The sequence below is a fragment of the Chlorocebus sabaeus genome, chromosome 25 (genome assembly GCF_047675955.1).
Source record: "Chlorocebus sabaeus isolate Y175 chromosome 25, mChlSab1.0.hap1, whole genome shotgun sequence".
NCBI classification, from domain to species: domain Eukaryota; kingdom Metazoa; phylum Chordata; class Mammalia; order Primates; family Cercopithecidae; genus Chlorocebus; species Chlorocebus sabaeus.
The window spans coordinates 49,023,044-49,041,337 of record NC_132928.1 but is presented as its reverse complement, the minus strand read 5'-3'; the positions used below and the strand labels follow the sequence as shown (position 1 = coordinate 49,041,337).

Here is an 18,294-nt window from a genome sequence, read left to right as displayed (position 1 = left end):
ATCACCTGTCCAGATCTTCTATTTAAATATATAATCACTAAACTTTTTTTAAAAATTGCGTTTTTATAGTCAGTTGTTTCCTTAATTTCATTGTTTCATATGCTTTTCCTTTGTTCTCTCATCTTTCTCAGTATGATTCTGTGATGTATTTTGTCGGTTTTCTTTTAGTCATTGGAAGAGTCTCTTTATCAGACAAACAAGTGGCTACATTTCTGGTCTAATTTGAAGAATATTGAAATGTCCCAGAATATAGAGGAAGAGAGAAGTGTATAAAACCCTGACTCTGAGGGAATTTGAGCTAAGAACTTAATTTTCTTTAGTTGGTTATGTTGCTGTGAAATCAGAAGAAAAGAACATTGCAGGAATTTTACAACAAAGATGCAGTTTATGGATATTAAAGAATTAACAAAGGATAACCCATATCTGGATTTTTAAAATACTTTTTTTTTTTTTTTTTTTTTTTTTTTTGAGACGGAGTCTCGCTCTGTCGCCCAGGCTGGAGTGAAGTGGCGTGCTTTCGGCTCACTGCAAGCTCCGCCTCCCGGGTTCCTGCCATTCTTCTGCCTCAGCCTCCTGCGTAGCTGGGACTACAGGCGCCCACCACCACACCCGGCTAATTTGTGTGTGTGTGTGTGTGTGTGTGTGTGTGTGTGTGTGTGTGTTTGTAGTAGAGACGGGGTTTCACCGTGTTGGCCAGGATAGTCTCCATCTCCTGACCTCGTGATCCGCCCACCTCGGCCTCCCAAAGTACTGGGATTACAGGTGTGAGCCACCGCTCCCGGCCTGTCTTTCTTATCTTTTTATATCTGACCAGAATATTGATGTTCGTCATACATTCTCTCTTTAGCTATATGTCTTAGTCCATCCTTTCTGCTACAACAAAATACTTTAGTCTGGTTAATATATAAATATAATAGAAATTTATTTCTCCTAGTTCTAGAGGCTGGGAAGTCCAGGATCAAGGAACCAGCAGACCTAGTGCCTGATAAGGGCTTGCTTTCTGCGTAAGGGCTTGCTTTCTGCTTTCAAGATGGCGTCTTGTTGCTGTGTCCTCTGGAGGGGTCCAACACTAGGTCCTTAGTGGCAGAAAGGATGAAAGGGACTAGGGAGATTTCTTCAGCCTCTTTGATAAAGTCACTAATCCCGTTCACCAAAACACCTTTTAAAGCTGCATCTCTAAATACTATGGCATGGGTGATTAAGTTTTATCATTAATTTGGGGGGACACATTCAGACCACAACATTACATATATGCTTGGCACTTTGGAGACAAATTTGATGGTTACCTAACTATCATTCTTTGAAAACTTTTTCCCTGGCGTAAGTCACCAGAGTAATTAAGACTCTTAGGGTTCATTGTTTTACTCGTCTTTGCAACAGTGAGACTGAGAAGTCAGGGCCGAGCACCGTGGCTCCCACCTGTAATCCCAGCACGTTGGGAGGCTGAGGCAGGGGGATCCCTTGAGCCCAGGAGTTTGAGACCAGACTGGGCAACAAAGCATGACGCTGTCTCTATATAAAACTGAAAAAAAAAAAAAAAAAAAAAAAAAAAAAAAGGACTGAGAATTCAGTTAAGCTAATAGTAGTATTCATCTTGGATTATCCTCAGGTATTTTTTGTTTGCTTTGTTTATTGTAACTTCAGTCTTAATAATAATTTTGATCTGTTGCTTTGCAAGAGTGAAAAAGAACTAGGATTACTAATGGTTCAGTTAAAAGTGGATCTAACTAGATAGATTACTTAACAAAATGACTTTAAATAATGGTATAGTTTGTGGTATATAAAGTAATTAATTAGCTGAAAGAATTAGAAAATAAAAGGCCTTCAGCTAAAAATAGCTAATTCTCTTGAAACTATCATCGGTATACAAAGTAGTGTTTTGTCATATTTGTTAAATGGAGAAGAGTGCTGGAAAAAAATCCCCTTTTTATTGTCCTTTAAGGGAATTCATTTCCAGATGTATATCCAGATATATATGGATATATTCATTTACATATGTGCTAATTCCTGAAATTGATTGGTCTGAATAATTAGTCTACAGTCAAGAAGTCCTTTTTCAAATTGTCTTTCCTTGACTTTATAAAAGAAAGGCTTGTGTGTTACACAATCCAAATTTTGCTATGATACGTTGTTACCATTCTGGACCCCAAACAAAGGAATTCTCTGAAATACTCAAATATTCATTGTAGGTATTAAGAAGGTGAGTAACAGGATAACAGATCCTTTAGAAGTTCAATTTATTTTTTGTTTTCACTGAAACTGAAAGAAGACTTAATTGTAAGCTTATTTATCATTAAAATTAATTTTCAATAATAGATCATCAGGTGACTTTTGGAAAATATGTAGGCATTCAAAGATTGACATTGCTGCAACAAACTTTCATTCTGATCTACTTATTTATGTTAACAAGATTTTTTAGCATTTATGTCTGTAATATGAAAAATAGGAATAGAAATTCTTAATTGTGTCATTCTATAATATTTGTAATATTCTCGCAAATAATGTAATATGTATCATTTTAACAGTAATGTGACATTTATCAATGGATATCTGAAGTAATTAGAAAAAACTCTGTTCATTTAACTGTAAGATTTATTTTCAAATTTCCAATAACATTTTGCTTTTTATGTTTAATATTTATCAAAACTTAGTACATATATATGTTTCAATGCAGTGTGCTGTAACTGATATCTCAATCCAGAAGAAATTTTAACATTTAAAGGTTGATGATTAGAAAGGGTTTTTATTTGTTTTAATTTATATACATATTTAATGACTAGGAAGTATAAAATGATCAATAATTGACTCCAAACTTTAAAATATATTAGGATAAATCCTGTAATGTAGGTAGAGTGGAAGTACAAATTCAAGAAGAAAATAGAATGATGTGAATCTTCCAACTGTTAAAGAAGAGCTTCTTTATGTATTTGGTAGTGAGCTAGCATCAAGTAATTATTGAATTATTGTGGCAGTTAATTTCCATTATACAATTAAAACAATGTCCTTGTATTTTAAAATGCAATTATGAATGTCTTCTTTTGAGAAATGTCTGTTCATATCCTTTGCCCACTTTTGGATGGGGTTGTTTGTTTTTTTCTTGTAAATTTGTTTGAGTTCTTTGTAGGTTCTGGATATTAGCCCTTTGTCAGATGAGTAGATTGCAAAAATTTTCTCCCATTCTGTAGGTTGCCTGCTCACTCTGATGGTAGTTTCTTTTGCTGTGCAGAAGCTCTTTAGTTTGATGAGATCCCATTTGTCAATTTTGGCTTTTGTTGCCGTTGCTTTTGGTGTTTTAGACATGAAGTCTTTGCCCATGCCTATGTCCTGAATGGTACTACCTAGGTTTTCCTCTAGGATTTTTATGGTATTAGGTCTAACATTTAAGTCTCTAATCCATCTTGAATTAATTTTCGTATAAGGAGTAAGGAAAGGATCCAGTTTCAGCTTTCTACTTATGGCTAGCCAGTTTTCCCAGCACCATTTATTAAATAGGGAATCCTTTCCCCATTTCTTGTTTCTCTCAGGTTTGTCAAAGATCAGATGGCTGTAGATGTGTGGTATTATTTCTGAGGACTCTGTTCTGTTCCATTGGTCTATATCTCTGTTTTGGTACCAGTACCATGCTGTTTTGGTTACTGTAGCCTTGTAGTATAGTTTGAAGTCAGGTAGCGTGATGCCTCCAGCTTTGTTCTTTTGACTTAGGATTGTCTTGGAGATGCGGGCTCTTTTTTGGTTCCATATGAACTTTAAAGCAGTTTTTTCCAATTCTGTGAAGAAGCTCATTGGTAGCTTGATGGGGATGGCATTGAATCTATAAATTACCTTGGGCAGTATGGCCATTTTCACGATATTGATTCTTCCTATCCATGAGCATGGTATGTTCTTCCATTTGTTTGTGTCCTCTTTGATTTCACTGAGCAGTGGTTTGTAGTTCTCCTTGAAGAGGTCCTTTACATCCCTTGTAAGTTGGATTCCTAGGTATTTTATTCTCTTTGAAGCAATTGTGAATGGAAGTTCATTCCTGATTTGGCTCTCTGTTTGACTGTCACTGGTGTATAAGAATGCTTGTGATTTTTGCACATTAATTTTGTATCCTGAGACTTTGCTGAAGTTTCTTATCAGCTTAAGGAGATTTTGGGCTGAGACAATGGGGTTTTCTAAATATACAATCATGTCGTCTGCAAACAGGGACAATTTGACTTCTTCTTTTCCTAACTGAATCCCCTTGATTTCTTTCTCTTGCCTGATTGCCCTAGCCAGAACTTCCAACACTATGTTGAATAGGAGTGGTGAGAGAGGGCATCCCTGTCTTGTGCCAGTTTTCAAAGGGAATTTTTCCAGTTTTTGCCCATTCAGTATGATATTGGCTGTGGGTTTGTCATAAATAGCTCTTCTTATTTTGAGGTACGTTCCATCAATACCGAATTTATTGAGCGTTTTTAGCATGAAGGGCTGTTGAATTTTGTCAAAAGCCTTTTCTGCATCTATTGAGATAATGATGTGGTTCTTGTCTTTGGTTCTGTTTATATGCTGGATTATGATACAGCCAACAGACACATGAAAAAATGCTCATCATCACTGGCCATCAGAGAAATGCAAATCAAAACCACAATGAGATACCATCTCACACCAGTTAGAATGGCTATCATTAAAAAGTCAGGAAACAACAGGTGCTGGAGAGGATGTGGAGAAATAGGAACACTTTTACACTGTTGGTGGGACTGTAAACTAGTTCAACCAGTATGGAAAACAGTATGGCGATTCCTCAAGGATCTAGAACTAGATGTACCATATGACCCAGCCATCCCATTACTGGGTATATACCCAAAGGATTATAAATTATGCTGCTATAAGGACACATGCACACGTATGTTTATTGCAGCACTATTCACAATAGCAAAGACTTGGAATCAACCCAAATGTCCATCAGTGACAGATTGGATTAAGAAAATGTGGCACATATACACCATGGAATACTATGCAGCCATAAAAAAGGATGAGTTTGTGTCCTTTGTAGGGACATGGATGCAGCTGGAAACCATCATTCTTAGCAAACTATCACAAGAACAGAAAACCAAACACCGCATGTTCTCACTCGTAGGTGGGAACTGAACAATGAGATCACTTGGACTCGGGAAGGGGAACATCACACACCGGGGCCTATCATGGGGAGGGGGGAGGGGGGAGGGATTGCATTGGGAGTTATACCTGATGTAAATGACGAGTTGATGGGTGCAGCACACCAACATGGCACAAGTATACATATGTAGCAAACCTGCACGTTGTGCACATGTACCCTACAACTTGAAGTTTAATAATAATAAATAAATTTTAAAAATAAATAAATAAATAAAAAATAAAAATAAAAATAAAAAATGCAATTAATTACAGCATGCCAGAAATTACATTGTTTATAACTATTTAAATGTGTTCAAAATCAGTTATCATGACTTAACAATTGCAAGATAGTTATTCAAAATTATTTTAGAAGTTACAAGAGCAAAAATAATTTGAAAACCACTGTTACATACCTCCCACTTTACTAATGAATTATACCCTTGCTTGAATTATTTATTGATATTTCATTTATTGTTGATCTTTACCTAGCAGATATTAGGTAAATACTCATTGGGATATTAAATAGCTTGGATTGTATTATATCTAGTGCTAGTGAGATTGATTTTTTTCTCACTTACATGTCACTATTATAAGTGAAAAGACTTTTTTGTGTATGTTCTACCAAGAATATTTTAAAACCACATTTAGTTAAACCTCATCTGATAAAACCTTAAGATAGACTCAGATCAGAACATATTGTCTACGGACTGCTTAAGCCTAGTTAGATTCAGAATCATTTTGCAGAAATAAGCAGTTTTAGTTAGAAATTTGCAATTAGGAAAAGACTTAGAGGTTACCTATTCAAATGCCCTTATTTTTCATGGTGAAAACAGGCCCAGAGTGTTACTTGCTCAAGCTAATATAGGTAGTTGGCAACAGAACCATGTCCAGTCTGCACTAAAACCTACTGATTTTACCTCCAGAATATCTTTTGAATGTTTTCACTTCTCTGTCTCCAGTGCCCTCACTCTAGTTGAGGCTGAGGCTGTTGTAATCTCTCCCTTGGTATGTACTGTACTATGTCTCGTTGGTCTCCCGACAACCTCATTTGGAAAGCATATTTGATCATGCTATTCCCTCTGCTTAAAATCCTTCAAAAATGGCTCATTGGTCTCAGGAAGAAATCTAATCCTTTATTCTACCCTTTGTATATTTGTATGATTATTTGATTAAAGTTTTTTTCCTCAGACTGTAGACTGTAATCTCAAAGGGCAGAATTTATGTTTATTTTGCTTATCACTGTATCCCTACCCCTGCCACATTGCCTGGTACATAGGAGGGACTTGATACTTGTTGAATGAATGACTCCTGATTTAGCTCTATTTCTACTACACCAATGATTTTAGAGTAACATTTTTATCTTTGAAATCTTTGCCATATGCTTTATATAATTCGTCTACCCATCTGTTGATGTAATAGCATCTGGAAAAAAAGGATTTCAAGTTAGTTATTCTCAGTTTATAAATCACACTCTTAAAAAAACACACACCTTTTTTTTGGTACAAGCATGAAACAGTAGTGCTAAATATTCTTTCTATATTTGATGGAGCCTGGTCATATATTTAATTTTTATTTCTCTGCTGTTATAAGCAGGAGAAACTAAGAAATCATAGAAACTATTGTGTAGGGAATATAATTAAAATGCAAATAGGTGGTGTGATAGTAAAGTTAGTGCCTCTCAAACTGGTATTCCACAGAATACTGTTTCAGGAGATCTTTTTTTTAATTTTAATTTTATGTTTTGAGACAGGGTCTTAGTCTGTCACTCAGGCTAGTGTATAACATGATCACAGCTCACTGCATCCTTCATCTCCCAGGCTCAAGCGATCCTCCCACCTCAACCTCCCAAGTAGCTGGGACCACAGGCGCACACTACGACACCCAGCTAATTAAAAAAAATTTTTTTTGTAGAGACTGGGTCTCCCTAAGTTGTCCAGGCTGGTCTCCAACTCCTGGGCTCAAGCAGTTCTCCCACCTCAGTCTCCTGAAACGCTGAGATTACAGGCATGAGCCATCACGCCTGGCCTATTCCTGCAGATTTTAATAGGTATTCTACAACCCTTTCTCCGTCTTTCTGCCGTCATTCCCCCTCTACCACCAAGGATTGTCTTCTTATAAATAACTTTGGGAAACACAATGTATTAGTTCCACTTCTCATAGAATAACAGTGTATATTAGCATAGTCAAGCTTTTTTTTTTTTTTTGCCTTAAAACAGAGTTTCTCAACCTTGATACTGTTGACATTTTGGACTGGATAATTCTGTGTTTGGAGCAGGCAGTGGGAAGGATTGCTCTCCTGGAAATTGTAGACTATTTAGCAGCATCCTTGACCCCTACCCATTAGACTCTAGTAACACTAATATACTCGTGGTTGCCCAGCTGTGACAACCACAAGTATCTCCAGATATTGCCAAATGCCCCTTTGTCCCCTGGAAGCCAACCCACCCAAGAGTGAGAACTACCTTTAAAAAGTCAGTTTTATCCTGTTTTATATTCATAATTCCCAGATTTATTTGAGGATAGAATACTTCTCCTTCTCCTTCATTTTCTCACCTAATTTCCTAGGAAATGTGATTTTAAAATTATCATTTAATAAAACAAAAACTAATTCTCCTATTTAGGCTTCCCCCTAAAACTCATCAATATTTTCTATGGCACTCAGAATAAAGTTCAAACTTCGTAACATGGGCTTTGTGCATGAAAGGGCGTTTATCTGCCTCCGTTACCTCACCTCCTATCACCACCTGGTGGCAGTCACATAGTGAGCTTCTTTCAGTTCTTTAGGCATCTCAGTTTCTTTTCTAACATGCTGTTCCCTCTGTTGGGAATTATTTTGTCCTTGTTCTTTCGTATCCTTTAGGTTCAGTCTTAGATTAAATGTCATCTCTTAAAAAGAGATATTTTCTGATCATTTTTTACCCTGCCAGAAAGGATAGCTATCTATCCCAGTTCTTACGCTCTGTCTCATCACCCTATTTGTTGTCTTCATTCACTTTTTATAGTTTGTAATTCTTTGTTTACTTGTGTAGATTTCTTTCTGCCTCAGTCGCTAGAATGTAAACTGTATGAGGGCAGGAGCCACATTTATCTCATTCATCATATCCCTAGCATTTAATAGAGAGCCTAGCATCTAATAGGTACAATAATTATTTGTTGAATAAATACATTTTGTTAATATAATTCACATATTATAAAATTCACTCTTTTAAAGTGTATAATTCAAGACTGGGCGTGGTGGCTCATACCTGTAATCCCAGCACTTTGGGAGGCTGAGGTGGGTGGATCACCTGAGGTCAGAAGTTAGAGACCAGCCTGGCCAACATGGTGAAACCTCATCTCCAGTAGAAATACAAAAATTGGGTGTGGTGGTGGGCACCTATAATCCCACCTACTCAGGAGGCTGAGGCAGGACAATCACTTGAACCCGGAAGGCAGAGGTTGCAGTGAGCCAAGATCACGCCATTCCACTACAGTCTCGGCAACAGAGCAAGACTTTGTCTCAAAAATAAATAAATAAATAAATAAATAAATAAATAAATAAATAAAGTGTATAATTCAAAGGTTTCTAATATATTCACAAGTTTGTGCAGCCATCACCACTATCTAATTCAAGGACATTTTCATCACTCTCCACTCCTCCTTCCCCCAGCCCCTGCCTGCCACACCACTCTACTCTCTGTCTCTATGGATTTGTATATTCTGGACATTTCATATAAATGGACTCATACAACATGTGATCTTTACTGTCTGGCTTCTTTCTCTTAGCATAATATTTCCAGAGTTCATCCATGTCGTAGCATGGAACCGTACATTATTCCTTTCTGTGACTGAATTGTATTCAGTTGTATGGATATACTACATTTTGTTTATCCACTTATCCATCGGGAGACATTTGGGTTGTTTCTACTTTTTGATATTATAAATAATGCTGCTATGAACATTCATATATGAGTTTTTCTGTGAACATATGTTTTTACTTCTCTTGGGTATGTACCTAGAAGTAGAACTGTTGAATCATATGGTAATCTGTTTTTAACTTGTTGAGGAACTACCGAACTGGCTTCCCAAGTAGCTGCATCATTTAACATTCTTACCAGTAATATATGAGGATTCTAATTTCTCCATATTCTTACCAACCCTTATTATTGCCTTTTTAAATTATAGCTATTCTAGTGGGTATGAGATGGTATCTCATCGTCATTTGATTTTTATTTCACTAATGACTGATGTGTTGAAATATTTTCATGTACTTATTGGTCATTTATGTGTCTTCTTTGGAGAAATGTTTATTCAGATTCTTTGTCCATTTTTAAAAATTTGGTTATATGTCTTATTGTTGAGTTAGAGGAGTCTTTTTGGCATATTTTCTAAAAGAGATGAAAGAGTTTTAAGTCTTTTTATATTCTGGATACTAAACCCTTGTCAGATAGTTTTGATATGGGTTTGCAAATGTTTTCTCCCATTGTGTTTGTCCTTTACTTTTTTGATAGTGCCCTTTTAAGCAGAAAAGTTTTTAATTTTGATAAAGTTCAATCTATCAATTTTTTTATTTATTGCTTATGTGTTTGGTGTCATATCTAAGAAACCATTATCCCATCTGAGATCAGGAAGATTTTTACCTGTGTTTTCTTCTAAGAGCTAATGTAGTTTTAGCTCTTACATTTAGATCTTTGATCACTTTTGACTTAATTTTTGTATCTGTGTGGGAGTCTAACTTCATTCTTTTGCATGTGACTATCCAATTATTGGAGGGTTTTTTTTTTACTTTAATAAAGTATCATAATTTTCAAAAAATGTGAACATGGTTTCAACATTTACAATTTTAAAAATAGTGTGTGGAGCACATACTGTGTATCAGACATTATGTTGGGTATATATCATCTATACAGATTTTAAAAAGACATAATCCCCGTCCTAAACGTCTCACAGATCTGGAAATTAAGAAAATTGAGAATAGTAATAAAAACTTGAATGGAACATTAAAGATATTTGATGGTGTTAATAGTGGTTTTAAAGAATGGTTTTTGAGAAGATTGGCCTTTTATGTATTTAACCCAGAGATTGCATGAGAAAATTTGATGACATTAATAGTATAAAAATGAAAATATTCCTGAATGTTGCTGTAAAAAGCACTTGATGGTGGCTGCTATGCAGTAGGAGTATTTTACCTTGATCGGTACTCTTAAAGAATTATTTTCTTTTTGAGACAGTCTCTGACACCCAGGCTGGAGTGTGGTGGCGCGATCTCAGCTCACTGCAACCTCCGCCTCCTGGGTTCAAGCAAAGAATCATTTTCTATTAATGGTTTGCGGGGTGGATGAGAAAGCAATTGTCTGTCATCCACAAATGCAAGTTGGAGATAAGACGATTATAGAGATGACAAAGAAATCAGTCTCTCTTTCTCTCTCTCTCAGTGTAACTGTGGGTCTCTATTTTAGTATAACTGATTTAATATTTATTTAACTCAGAGCAAGGGAATCTCTAAGACAGTGTTCTTTAAGTCGTTCTTTACCTGTTTTTAATTTTTTTCACTCGTTTGACTTCCTTTTTTCTGTTACTGCTAATCTTATCATTGTTAATATAGCTTGCTATTATTTGTACTTATTTATGCTAGCTCTCTCTAAACTAAGCTTAGTCTTTTGTGACTAATTATTGAATTCAGGACATGTTTAGCCCATTGTATTAGTCTACTCAGACTGCCGTACCATAATAGTACAGACTGGGTGCCTTAAACAACAGAAATTTGTTTTCTCATATTTCTGGAGGCTTGAAAGTCCATGATCAAGATGCAGGCAGAAATGGTTTCTAGTAAGGCCTCTTTTCCTCTTTGCAAGCATTTCCCCACACATGGCCTATCCTCTGTGTGTGACTGGAGTGAGGGAGGCAGAGGGAGAGAGAGAGCACGCACTTATGTGTTGGGCGGGGGCAGTGGGGAATCTCTGGTGTCTCTTTTTTTATAGGAACATTAGTTTTGTGGGATTAAGGTTCCATTAATCTTAAGTCCTCGTTTAACCTTAATTGCCTCTTTAAAGGCCCAGTCTCCAAATACAAGTCACATTGTGGGGTTAGGGCTTCCACATATGATTTTGGGTGAGACACAGTTCACTCATAATACCCATGTAGCTCTTAGTAGTCACTTTTATACAGTTAATATGTTTATATTCCCTATTTTATAAAATACAGTGATTTTTCTATAAAACTTATATTGATATTGGGGAGGGGAAAACTCACGTCACCTAGGCTCTTTGTACCTCAGTTTTCTCATCTGTAAAATAAGAATATTGGGCTAGTTGATTTGAATGCTGAAATTCTCTGATTCTCCAATTCAGAGTTACTGATTTCTAACATTCAGCAGGTACATTATTGGAAGCATCTTATAATAGAAATTGATGTTCTGTACATTAGCATTCTGTAAGTTTCTCATAACTGAAGTGAAAGGCTTAATCATTCTATATACCGCTATATTCTGGTATAGATAATCTATTTCCTGTGGTCCCAGCTACTAGGGAGGCTAAGGTGGGAGGCTCGATTGAGCCTGGGAGGTTGAGGCTGTAGTGAGCCATGAATATGCCACTGCACTTCAGCCTGGGTGACACAGCTAGGCGCTGTCTCAAAACAAACAAACGAAAAAACTCTATTCAACTAGCTATGCTGGGCTGATTAGTTTTTACTATATATAGTTTAAAGGTCTGGATATGGTGTGTTTCTTTTTTTCTTCCAGTTCATAATATCCTTTATTTATACAGTATAATTTATTTATCCTTTATGAATACCTTTTCATTTTAATGGGTTCACAGTATAATAATTGAAGATAGCAAAATGTGAGAATCTTTCTCATACCTACTCCCCTTTCAAAGGAGGTAACCACAACAGATTGTTATGCATCCTTGCAGTCTTTCTATGAATGCATATATGAATATTAACTTATGTACATATTTTTCATTAATGGGATCATGCTATATATATTCTGTTATTTATTTTTTCCTCAACAGTGTTTCTTGATTTTTTATACACACCAGGATGTATGTATATTATTTTTTAAATGCATAGTGTTACGTAATATCATAATTTACTTAACCACTCCCCTTTTGGACATCAATTTGTTTCTTTTTCACTATTAAAAACAGTGGTGAGGCAGGGCGTGGTAACTCACACCTGTAATCCCAGCACTTTGGGAGGTTGAGGCAGGTGGATCACCTGAGATCAGGAGTTTGAGACCAGCCTGACCAACATGGTGAAACCCCATCTCTACTAAAAATACAAAAATTAGCTGGGCATGATGGCGGGCACTTGTAATCCCAGCTACTTGGGAAGCTGAGACAGGAGAATCGCTTGAACCCGGGAAGTGTAGGTTGCAGTGAGCCAAGATCGTGCCGTTTCACTCCAGCCTGTCTGTTTCAGTCCAGACAGAGCAAGACTGTGTCTCGAAAAAAAAAAAAAAAGTGAATGAAGATCCTTGGAAATACATCCACTTGTATAGAGATTCCTTTAGAATACATTTCCTACATGAGGGATTAAACACTGAAAATTTTGATAGCTACTGCCAAATTGTCTTCCTAAAATTTACACTTCCATCAACAAGGAATGAGTATGTTCATTTATCCTTACCATTGCCAAATGATACCACTATTTTAAAACTCTTTCTAACCTGATGGTTGAAGAGCTGTATTTCCTTTTTTAAAAAAGTTGCATTTATATGACATCTGGCATCCTTTCATTTGTTCGTTGGCCATTTATATTTCTTTTTCTATGAATTGCTGTAATTAACCTACTTTTCTTACAGAATCAAATTATCTTTTTAATATTGACTTGTAAGAATTTTAAAAAATATATTTTGCATGTTATCATTTATTTTAAATGTTGTAGATATATATTTCTGCTGCTTTTCTTTTAATTTGCTTGTGGTGTTTTGTGAAATGGAAATTTTTATTTTGTGTAAGTGTCAATCATTTCCTTTATGGCTTCTGTGTTTTGTGTAATATTAAGAAGGCCTTCCCCATGTGGAATTATTTAAATGTTCTGTTTTTTATAGTGTTTTATATCATTTCTTTAACTCCATTTTGAGTTTCTTCTAAATTGATGGCTGGTTGACCCAGCCCTATTGATGTATAATTCATTCTTTTCTCACTAAGATTTGAGGCCTCCTTTATCGTAATCTAAATTTCTATATATATGAAGATTTACTTCTGGACTCTGTTCTTTTTGCTGTGTTTTTCTTACTTACTAAAAGTGTACTTTTAATTACAGTAGTTTACCAAGTCTTTTGATATCTGAGAAGGCAAAAACATTGTCCTTCATTTAACTTATTTTGCACACAATTCTTGCTGTTTTTATTTATATTTTTCTCCTTCTCTCTGTTAGTTTTTTTTTTTTTTGTCTTGGTCTGTGTGTGTGCATGTTACTGTAACCTTACTCTACCTTCTTCTGATTAGTGGCTATTTTATGTCTGAACTAGAAAACTAAACAAACTGCCGTTTTAGATAAAACAATCTCTCTCTCTTCTTTTTTTTTTTTTTTTCCTTTTGAGATGAAGTCTTGCTCTGTCACCCAGGCTGGAGTCCAGTGGTAGGATCTCAGCTCACTGCAACCTCCACCTCCTCCCAGGTTCAAGCAATTCTCCTGCCTCAGCCTCCCGAGTAGCTAGGATTACAGGCAGGAGCCACCATGCCCAACTAATTTTTATATTTTTAGCAGAGACAGGACGGGGTTTCACCATGTTGGTCAGGCTGGTCTTGAACTTCTGACCTCAGGTGATCCCCTCTGCCTCGGCCTCCCAAAATGCTGGGATTACAGGCATGAGCCATCACACCTGGCCAGATAAAACAATCTTTAAAGCAAAGAAATAAATTCTTAGGAGACTGATTCATGGGTAGAATATTCATGCTTTAACACATGGAGTTTATGTATATTTTAGTTTCTCAGAGGCCTAGATTTTTTGTTTCTGAATTCTTGGTCATACTATAAATAGCTGATGTTGAATATACAACCTATGTGAACATTAATATATATTAAAAATTATTTTAAGAACAGAAGCTATGTTTAAATCATTTTGCTGAACAGTTGTATTTCTTTTTTTTTTTGAGACGGAGTCTCGCTCTGTCGCCCAGGCTGGAGTGCAGTGGCGCAATCTCGGCTCACTGCAAGCTCCGCCTCCCGGGTTCACGCCATTCTCCTGCCTCAGCCTCCTGAGTAGCTGGGACTACAGGCGCCCACCACCGCGCCCGGCTAATTTTTTCTATTTTTTGTAGAGACGGGGTTTCACCATGGTCTCGATCTCCTGACTTTGTGATCCGCCCGCCTCGGCCTCCCAAAGTGCTGGGATTACAGGCGTGAGCCACGGCGCCCGGCCTGAACAGTTGTATTTCTATTGCTTTATGTTAATAAAAGTTGTCTGTTAAGAGGAAAACACAGTAAATATGACCAACCAAGCCCATGTTTTACTTTTGGGTTTTCTTTCCTAACAATAGAGAATAAAATAAAAATAATTAGGTAATTAATTAGAATAAGCTGTTACTCTTATTTTAAATCAGCTATTCAGATGCTATTGTAAGAGCTGCATCTGTTACCATGGAGTTTCCTTAACTCAAACTCAGCTTTAAAAAAAAAAAAGGCAGGAAAGAAAGAAAGAAAGAAAAGCTGTGACCTGCTTCATGCTTTGAAAAAAATAATTCCCAGTGACCTTGGGCAGCTGTAGCCCTTATTGTACCTAGATTGCAGAGTTTAAAGTGGCCATCCTGTTTTACTGCAGAATCAATACAACATCCTGCATTATCTGCTCAGGTCTAAAGCATAGGAATTAGAGAAGCAGGTATGTTTAAATAAAAGTTTTGTGCAGTGTTATTCAAATAAAATGAATGGATTCAGCATGCTTTTTAGAACCTTAAGCTTTTGTTCTTTTTTTTTTTTTTGAGACGGAGTCTTGCTCTGTCTCCCAGGCTGGGGTGCAGTGGCCGGATCTCAGCTCACTGCAAGCTCCACCTCCCGGGTTTATGCCATTCTCCTGCCTTAGCCTCCCAAGTAGCTGGGACTACAGGCACCCGCCACCACGCCCGGCTAGTTTTTTGTATTTTTTAGTAGAGACGGGGTTTCACCGTGTTAGCCAGGATGGTCTCGATCTCCTGACCTCGTGATCTGCCCGTCTCAGCCTCCCAAAGGGCTGGGATTACAGGTGTGAGCCACCGCACCGGCCTTGTTTTTCTTTAAAATATCTCTGGTACTACAAATTATACCATGCAATAATATGAATTTATGTATATGTGTATGTGTATCACATACTGTTTTTGGACCATTTTCCTTATTCCTAGACAGGTGGAGTATTTTAAGAGTTTCTGGGACTGCACTGAGTTTTGGGAGACCTGGGGTTCAGAAAGGAACCTATACTTTTTCTACACTTTTCAATCTTAGAGTACCTCAGAGATCCAGAAATAGGATAGTTCTATATTATTAATATTATTAGCATCTAGAGAGTCTACATAGATCTCACTTGGCCAAGAAACCTACCCTTTTAGGCTTGGGTTCCTGAAGTTACATATATCTCTACATATGGGATTCAGTAGGTTGATAGGCTACATGACAGAACTGACAAAGTGAATCCAGCCTGCAGAGACAGGTATTGATTGGCCCACACAGTATTTTTAAAATATCTGGATTTATAGCTTCTCCTGAAAAATGGAAAGATTTGACAAACTGGGCCGACATCACCACATGGCAGCAACTAGACAGACATATCCTTTCCAGCTTGTCAGAATCCCAACCACTCCTTCTCCTGAAGGTGTCACTTTGTCATTTCTGACCACGTTTGCACAATCATCTACTTGCTCAACACATTTATGTTACCTTCCCAGCTCCTGAAGATTTGGAACTTGTAATTTACACTATTCAGTGCACAGTTCTTTCTCTGTATGTGGTACAGTTAAAGTAAAATAGATAGCAATTTAATATAGAATAAAATCAACTTGTTTTCCCCAGAAACATATTATACATTCATGTCTTCATACCTTTGCTTTGCATTTTTTCCTTCCCTGAGATATTTATTCTCTTGCTGAATGAATTCTACTCAGCTCAGCCCCTAGTACCTTGAATCTTCCTTGATCAATTCTGTCTACAGTTTTTGATCTCTTCTACAGTCTTAGAACCTTATTTTCTCCCACATTATAAATTTATTATAGTAGAGCTTTAGGAAACTCTCATTCACTTAAAGAAGGCTTGTGTGTGGTCTTATGAAGAGGTTTTTTTGTTTTGTTTTTGTTTCTGTTTTTTTGAAATAGGGTCTTGCTCTGTTACCCAGGATGGAGTGCAGTAGTGCAATCTTGGCTCACTGCAGCCTCCACCTCCCTCAGCCTCCCAAGTAGGTGGGATTACAGGTGCCCACCACCACGCCCAGCTAAGTTTTGTCTTTTTAGTAGAGACGGGGTTTCACCATGTTGGCCAGGCTGGTCTTGAATGCCTGACCTCAAGTGATCTGCCCGCCTTGGCCCCCAGAAGTACTGGGATTACAGGCGTGAGCCACCGCACTTGGCCTGAAGAGGCCTTTGATTAGTCTTTTCTTAATATGGTTCACAATTCATTTTTTCAGAGAAATATATATAAAGTTGTCATTTTAAAAACTCAAAAAGTAATCTTAGTTTTTGTTTCCTTAGTTTTCTCAATTGGCCTTTGGGCATTAAATTTAAATACCATTTTCCTGTCTTTCAGTTACAGATGAGGACACAGTAAAGAGGTATTTTGCCAAGTTTGAAGAGAAATTTTTCCAAACCTGTGAAAAAGAACTTGCCAAAATCAATACATTTTATTCAGGTGAGTAATTAAGAGACTGGTTTTTTTTTTTTCCTGCCAGGGAAGGATAAATTGTACCATATCATTGTTGAAACTTCTGATCAATGATCATTGTTTTTAAATTGAGTCTTGTTTTCCTTACTATACTACACTTAAGAGGTATTTTCTTAGCTGGGATAAGAACACATCTGGTTTCTCAATGTTTAAGCTTTCTGTGGTCATTGCCTAGAATCTTCAGTCAAAAGGATATTGGGACTTCATTGAGAGGCAGTAGCTTGGTATAGCTTCACTGTGGCCCAGTTCAAAGCTTAAAGAGTCAGAAACTTGATATTATCATTTTAGCCAGAGATGAATTACATAGTTCCAGCTTATCAATGGTGGCAGTTTTATACCTTTTCATTGCCTAGAACACTCATACTTATTTCTCTAAAGCACTGGCCTCCAGAGTAGCATCTACAGTATGCCATTTGAATGTGAGAAGAAAATGTTGGAACTTATATAAATTTATGTCTGAGTCTTTTGAATTTTATTTTTCATACATGTATTGTTGTAACGTACCTAATATACATTACTAAAACAATGTCTTTATAGTGAAAAATTTTGGAAACTTTACTCTAGAGCACTACCTTAGACATCAAGAGTCCTGTGAGACCTAGTTAATAATCAGATAGTTTCATGAGTACAGAATCTGAACAAAGTGAGTTCGATTCAGAAGGATATTTCATCTAGACTTGAAACCTTACACATAGTTCCTGTTACACTGCCAAATTTACAGCCTAGTAACTGGAATACCTATCCCTTTGAATGTAATGTATCTATCCCCTGAGCAGTAATTTATGAAAAAAATTTTAGTCTGTAATTGTATTTAATATCAAAAATATAAAATTACTCTATTTTTTCTTTTCATATTTAATATGTAAATTACATGCCTGCTATTGAGAATATACTCTCATCTCTTGGCAAAGACTTTAGAAATACCATAATCTTATAACTAGCATAATCATAAACCAGATATTAGTGTGAATTAGTCTAAAGATGAAGAGTTTCATGACTTTACTAATTTGTTTTTTGGATGATTTTTTTCCTGGCTTGTCCACAACTTCTGGAAGCATCTTACTCAGATAACCTTTTTCAGCAGCCCCTTCAACTAGAGGCTGATCATTCTCTTTTACAGAGTATTGAGAGTCAGGAGATGGAAAAAGGTAAAAAGAGTCAGTGAGAAAGAGCTGCCAGAAGACAAGAGACTGAGTCTAGCATTCTCTTAGCTACCATTGTTCTTCCAAATCAGCATTTCTGTGTATTTCTATAAAAATGAATCTTCTTCTAAGCATCAGTATTGTTCTATTTCTGCCACTCCTGTTCGTTAGCATCTGCTGACCTCTTGGTTGCTCACTGTGAACT

The 18,294-nt window shown here is 36.6% G+C and overlaps 1 protein-coding gene across 1 annotated transcript in view; it reads left to right on the top strand.

Annotated features, from left to right (window-relative positions):
• Positions 1-18,294, top strand: part of XPR1 (xenotropic and polytropic retrovirus receptor 1) — a 259,285-nt gene that overhangs the window by 140,199 nt on the left and 100,792 nt on the right. The window contains exon 3 of the mRNA XM_007989307.3: positions 16,813-16,914. Within this exon, the coding sequence (XP_007987498.2) occupies positions 16,813-16,914 (102 nt within the window). The remainder of the gene's footprint in view (positions 1-16,812; positions 16,915-18,294) is intronic.